This window comes from Sardina pilchardus, chromosome 16 (genome assembly GCF_963854185.1).
Source record: "Sardina pilchardus chromosome 16, fSarPil1.1, whole genome shotgun sequence".
Lineage (NCBI taxonomy): Eukaryota > Metazoa > Chordata > Actinopteri > Clupeiformes > Clupeidae > Sardina > Sardina pilchardus.
In genome coordinates this window covers 32466637-32474136 of record NC_085009.1, presented here as the reverse complement: position 1 = coordinate 32474136, position 7500 = coordinate 32466637, and the positions used below count along the sequence as shown (strand labels likewise).

General features: G+C 44.4%; 1 gene segment (V, D, J or C); it reads right to left on the bottom strand.

Moving 5' to 3' along the window:
- Nucleotides 1-6018: 6018 nt before the first annotated feature.
- Nucleotides 6019-7500, bottom strand: part of LOC134060215 (Ig kappa chain V-V region MOPC 21-like) — a 3066-nt gene continuing 1584 nt past the window's right edge. Inside the window, 2 exon segments of the V gene segment in view lie at nt 6019-6586; nt 6679-6849. Coding sequence covers nt 6468-6586; nt 6679-6849 — 290 coding nt within the window.

Sequence of the window (7500 nt, the reverse complement as noted above, 5' to 3'; positions counted from 1 at the left end):
TGAAATCAATAGACATCTCTTTGGTGTGTAGAGAAGGATTGGATTTCTGAAATCAGTAGACATCTCTTTTGTCTTTGGTGTGTAGAGAAGGATTGGATTTTTGAAATCAGTAGACATCTCTTTTGTCTTTGGTGTGTTGAGAAGGATTGGATTTCCCACAGCAGCCAATAAACTCATGTAGGACTGGGCCATCGCCACGGTGCTGTTCATCGCCATGGAGAAGGCTGACCCTTGCTGTGTCATCAGCGACCTTGTGAACTTTAGAGGTGGCATGTTTAGCGACCTTGTGAACTTTAGAGGTGGCATGTTTAGCGACCTTGTGAACTTTAGAGGTGGCATGTTTAGTCTTCAGATTAACGGTTAAGGAGAGAAATGTTTGTCCCTCAGATTCATTGTTTACAAGTGAAGTAAACTAGTTAGTCACTGGTGTTTAGCTCACTGCCACCCCCTAGTGTGAGACCTAACAGATCTTCAGAGACACATGTGACACATGAACACATGCGCTTTAATTGTTGAACGTGTCTCTGCTCATCACTCTAACTGCACACTGAGCATGTGCATAATGCATAACATAATGTGCATTGAACATAGAATCTCATGAGTAACTAAAATCATATTATATTACAATCATATTATATTCGATGTGACTATTACAACAAGTGCCAAGTAAATACTCAGAACTCTGTAAATACCTTAACAAAGGATCTCAAAACGAAGGCGACGAGACACAGGTGAAACCACTCAATCAATTAATTAAAACATCCCAAAAAAGAACACACAATATATAAAAGGCGCAAATGAGTCCGCTGGGCCTCTCAACAAATGTGTGTGGCAGGATGGCATGATGGCATAATAGCGTGATGGCAGGATGGCAGAATGGCATAATAGCATAATAGCGTGATGGCAGGATGGCAGAATGGCATAATAGCATAATAGCATAATAGCATGATGGCGTGATGGCGTGATGGCGTGATGGCGTGTGGTTGGTCACGTCTTCTTCATCACACAGTAGATGAGTGTGAACACCAGCAGGGCTGCCAGCAGAACCGCAGTCTTCAGGACGCCCCAAAACACACAGCTAGGGACGCCCCAACACACACAGCTAGGGACGCCCCAACACACACAGCTAGGGACGCCCCAACACACACAGCTACCGAGAGGATCAGGCTCTGGAATGAGACACACACTCTAAGATGTTGGTACTCATCATCTGCTGAGTTATAAGACTTATAAGACCGCATAGAGTACTATACCCCTCACACACACACGCACGCACGCACGCACGCACGCACGCACACACACACACACACACACACACACACACACACACACACACACACACACACACACACACACACACACACACACACATTCACTTATGCTACATTTATAAAATTACATTTCACAGTTATAGAAGTTTCTTATATCAATGGAAAAAACACACCTCAACAACCTCTGAACAATGTCAACTGGATGCTGAATCCTTACTGTGGCATAATAAATGTATGGAAAAAGGACACTCACAGTTCCTTACAAAACGTTTTATCACCGCACGGACGTTTCTAGCTAAAAGCCCTCCTCAGCTAGTCTGGTTTTCACCATAAGCTTTTAAGATTGAACATTAGTCTGGTGAGGCTGCGCTTTGTTTCTACTGCTTTCTACTTTCGTTATCGTCATGTCACCGGCCAATAGCGTGCCAGGACTAGAGTATGGCCGTTTCTGATTGGAGCCAGAGGTTCTGGCAGTAAAGAGAGGATTTAGATCTGCTGGTTTCCAGCCTGAGCTGCCCGGCGAAATTCAAATTTCCTGGAAGTTCAGCAGGGTTCACCCAGCCTACTCCTCAGCGTGATTATGGGTCGCTGTGGGAGCCGAATTAAGCTTTGTGTTGATTTCATGTTTTGTCAAAATCCCCCTTTATGCAGAGCAGAGGCAGCGACTGTTCCATTGAAGTCTATAGGGATAACTCAGAATTTCGCTACATACTGTATGCTAAGATCTTGTGTCTATACAGTTAGGAAGGTGAATTTGGGGCACAGTTTCATGAACCTCAAACCCTTCTGATCGTTTCAGGTCCAATTTTTAGCATTTTAGAGCATTCCAGTCTGGAGTTTGACTTTATATCAGGTGTGCCACTGTTATTTATTCTGCTGCTGTTGGCTGGTTGCTACGTACGCTACAGACGCTAAATGCATCTGTAAGTGATGAATCTATAAGCGCTTTCTGTGCGTTGCCCATGGCACTGACACCATTGTGTTCGCAAGCGTTCGTAGTCGTACATATAGCTCTAAGTATTTAATGTTATCTAACAAGTAACAAAAGGACAAATGGTACTGTATCACACATGTAGTAGTTGACAGCAGATCCCTACCACCGGGTGGCGCTGTCCTGTCTGCGGAGAGGATGTGTGTGCAGGCCTCCACCGTGCAGTTGTGTGTGTGTGCATCTGAGAGGCGGAGACTCGTCAGGATGATTGACACTTTGGGGCACTCTGACTCAAACCCACGCTGCAGCTCAAACACACCACTCCTGGAGTTCCCTCCTTGTGTGGGCACAACACACACACACACACACACACACACACACACACACACACACACACACACACACACACACACATTAAACATGAGACCCCTGGATTTCTCACCTCACATTAACACAGCATGGAGAAACAGTGTACGAATATGAATCTCAACAAAACAGTATTTGCACAAGTAAATGCACATACGCACACATTTGTGCACACAAACACACATATACACACACACACACACACACACACAAAGTCACCCTGTGACTCACTCATCTCATCACTCTGTGACTCACTCATCACAGAGGAAAAAGCTCTTTAGTAGCAATAGAGGCATATCTCACCCTTGACAAGTACGACTGTTCCTTTAATAGCAAGAGAGGCGCATATCTCACCTTTAACCAATACGACTGTTCCTTTTCCAAAAGTCACCTCAGCATAAAAAATGGATCCACAGTAGTAGGTAGCTGAGTCTGTAGTCTGTGTTTGGGAAATTGTCAGATTATAGCTGTTATGTCCACCTTCGGGTTCAAATCGGCCACTCTTGTCAAAACCATTGTAGAAATTAGTATTTGGATGGTAATATGAGGCGATGGACACAGGTTCCTCTCCAACAGACTGCTTCATCCACAGTAAACCAGTGAAAAGTTCATGAGAAGTGAAGCAGCACGTAAGATGAAGGTCATCGCCGACCTCTACAGAGATGAATGAGGGGGTCTGTGAGATCTTATCTCTGACCACAGATCCATCTGACACACGAGAGATGAAATAAACAATAAGATACATGATATCGCACACATGCATATTCACAACTCTCACACACACACACACACACACACACACACACACACACACACAATTACTCAATACTCATTACTCACACACAGTGGCAGACACCAGCATGTGTGAGGTGTGTGTGTGTGTGTGTGTGTGTGTGTGTGTGTTTAGAAGAGAGATGAGGTTTATTTGTGTATAAAATATTGTTATGATACTCACACACGGTAGAAGGACAACAGTACGCAGCAGTTCCCATAGCCTGTGTGTGTGTGTGTGTGTGTGTGTGTGTGTATGTGTTACCGAGAGGCTACACGGGGAACATAACTGAAGTGTTCCGTTCACACAGTGTGTACGCTGCATGAATTAATGTCCCCATGTGGTGGCGCCATGTTTGTTTGAATAAGATAGAGCGGTCTTCTAAATCTATTGTTACGCTAAGGGAGCACTTCCTGTTGGAGTGCTGAGAAGACCACTCTTTGATCTCTTTTGCAAGACTGTTCTGATGTCTGATGGTGACATTGGCAAGTGTGTATGAGTGTGCAAGAGAGAGGATACTCACACGCAGTAGAGAGAGCACCGAAGAGCAGCAGTCCCCATAGCCTGTCCATGGTGTGTGTGTGTGTGTATGTGTGTGTGTGTGTGTGTGTGTGTGTGCTCTCAGCCAAGAGAGACTCTACTGACAGACCGACTCAGCCTCACATACAACATGCATGATGAAGATCACACAGGATGTATGAGACTGCGCTGGAGGCGGAGATTGGCTGGACTCACACACACCACAGCCTCAGAAGTGCATACTATCTGAGACACTTCAGAGATCCTTACGGGGCTGCATCCGCTGACTGAATGCATCACAACTCATAGACTCATTCACATATAGGCAAGATGAAGTGGCCTAATCCCAACCTACAGGCAAAATGAAGTGGTCTAATCCCAACCTACAGGCAAGATGAAGTGGTCTAATTCCAACCTACAGGCAAGATGAAGTGGTCTGATGAAGTGGTCTAATCCCAACCTACAGGCAAGATGAAGTGGTCTGATGAAGTGGTCTAATCCCAACCTACAGGAAAGATGAAGTGGTCTAATCCCAACCTACAGGCAAGATGAAGTGGTCTAATCCCAACCTACAGGCAAGATGAAGTGGTCTAATCCCAGTACAGGCAAGATGAAGTGGTCTAATCTCAACCTACAGGCAAGATGAAGTGGTCTAATCCCAACCTACAGGCAAGATGAAGTGGTCTAATCCCATCCTACAGGCAAGATGAAGTGGCCTAATCCCATCCTACAGGCAAGATGAAGTGGTCTAATGCCAACATCCCGAGCGCCTCTGTTGGGCAGGCAGCTCACTGCTCTGGGTTAGTGTGTGTTCACCTCACTGTGTGTTCACTGGGTGCTGTGTGTGTTCACTAATTCACAAATTGGGATAAATACAGAGACCAGATTTCCCTCACAGGATCAAAAAAGTGTATATACAGACAGGCAACATGAAGTGGCCTAATCTCAAGGGAACAGGCAAGATGAAGTGGCCTAATCTTCAGCTCATTGTGCCTCGGTTACGATACATGAGCCATGTTATACTGCGTGTAAATATTTATATATTTATTGTCATGTGTTCATGTGTTCTTTAGTCAAATCAGGGCACACCTCAAACAGTATTCCTTTCTGTGAACCAAACACTGTGCCATCCATTATCCCTCACATACCAAGCGCTGTTAATCTTATAGTAAGATCGAAACATCTATTTGGTATTGTTTTCAGTATGAACAGACTTACCTAGCGAATTTTCACTCAATTTATGAAGACTCTGACTTATTTTTAGGAGTCAACACACGCACATACCCAGGACATACAGTGGACACACACACACACACACACTCTCCCTGGACACCTCTCTCACACCCTGACCTCTGTCAACTCCTTACCTGCAGTGAGAAGACGAAGTGTGTGTCTGTGTGTGTCTGTGTGTGTGTGTGTGTGTGTGTGTGTGTGTGTGTGTGTGTGTGTGTGTGTGTGTGTGTGTGTTTCAGAGGAGGATAAACTGGTGTGCATTAGGCCTGGCACAATACTCTCATTTAATATAACATTATTTAATTTGGCACAATACTCTTTCATTTAATATAACATTATTTAATTTGGCACAATACTCTTTCATTTAATATAACATTATTTAATTTGGCACAATACTCTTTCATTTGATATAACATTATTTAATTTGGCACAATACTCTTTCATTTAATATAACATTATTTAATTTGGCACAATACTCTTTCATTTAATATAACATTATTTAATATGGCACAATACTCTCATTTAATATAACATTATTTAATTTGGCACAATACTCTTTCATTTAATATAACATTATTTAATTTGGCACAATACTCTCATTTAATATAACATTCTTTAATTTGGCACAATACTCTTTCATTTAATATAACATTCTTTAATTTGGCACAATACTCTTTTATTGAACATACTATTTTTTAATTCAACAGAAAACTCTTTAATTGAACATAATATTTTCAATTCAGCAGAAAACTCGTATTGAACAAACAGTAATATTCTTTAATTCGGCAGTATAGCATATATATGGTGGGCATGGCTACATGGTGGGCATGGTTACATGGTTGGCATGGTTACATAGTGGGCAGGACTACATGATGGGCAGGACTACATGGTGGGCATGACTACATGATGGCTACATGGTGGGCATGACTATGTGGTGGGCATGACTATGTGGTGGCTACATGGTGGGCATGACTATGTGGTGGGCATGACTATGTGGTGGGCATGACTATGTGGTGGGCATGGTTACATGGTGGGCATGGTTACATGCTGGGCATGATGACTATGTTCAAGTTCAAGTTCAAGTTCAAGTTAAGTTTATTGTTGCATCTCAGGTATATGAGCTATGTGATGGGCATGATGACTATGTGGTGGGCATGATGACTATGTGGTGGGCATGATGACTATGTGGTGGGCATAATGACTATGTGGTGGGCATGACTACATGGTGGGCATGATGACTATGTGGTGGGCATGACTACATGGTGGGCATGATGACTATGTGGTGGGCATGATGACTATGTGGTGGGCATGATGACTATGTGGTGGGCATGATGACTATGTGGTGGGCATAATGACTACGTGGTGGGCATGATGACTATGTGGGAGTTGCTGGGCTCCTCTTCCTCATGCAGTAGACGAGCACGCAGACCAGCAGAGTTGCGAGCTGGACCCCCGTTTTCAGCACGCCCCAAAACACACAGCTGCTGGGAACCTCTGCGCCAAGAGTAAGACAAGCACTCAACACACACCACGTCAGAGAGACAGAATAGTGCTGAATCACAATGGAGTTGATAGCAGATCCCTACCACCGGGTGGCGCTGTCCTGTCTGTGGAGAGGATGTGTGTGCAGGCCTCCACCGTGCAGTTGTGTGTGTGTGCATCTGAGAGGCGGAGACTCAGCAGGATGATTGACACTTTGGGGCATTCTGACTCAAACCCACGCTGCAGCTCAAACACACCACTCCTGGAGTCCTCTCCTTGTATGGGCACAACACACACACACACACACACACACACACACACACACACACACACACACACACACACACACACACACACATATGAACATGTACACACACACACACACACACACACACACACACACACACACACACATAAGTGAACATCTGCATGTGACCAATGTGGGAGCCAATGAGAAGTGATTACACTACTGTATCACACACACACACACACACACACACACACACACACACACACACACACACAAACACACACAAGGCCTTTTTGCCTTTATTAGTATAGGCCAGTGAAGAGGTAGACAGAGACGGGGTGGGATCGGGATATGACCCCCCCACACACACACACACATAAGTGAACATCTGCATGTGACCAATGTGGGAGCCAATGAGAGATGATTACACTACTGTATCTGGGGTCACACGTGGAGAGCCAATGAGAAGTGATTACACTATCTGGGGTCCCACCTAGAGAGCCAATGAGAGATGATTACACTACTGTATCTGGGGTCACACCTGGAGAGCCAATGAGAAGTGATTACACTATCTAGGGTCACACCTAGAGAGCCAATGAGAAGTGATTACATCTGGTCTGTAGTCCCTATGCTACCACTGGCCTTTTTAAAGAAAATGAGCACAGACACAGATCTT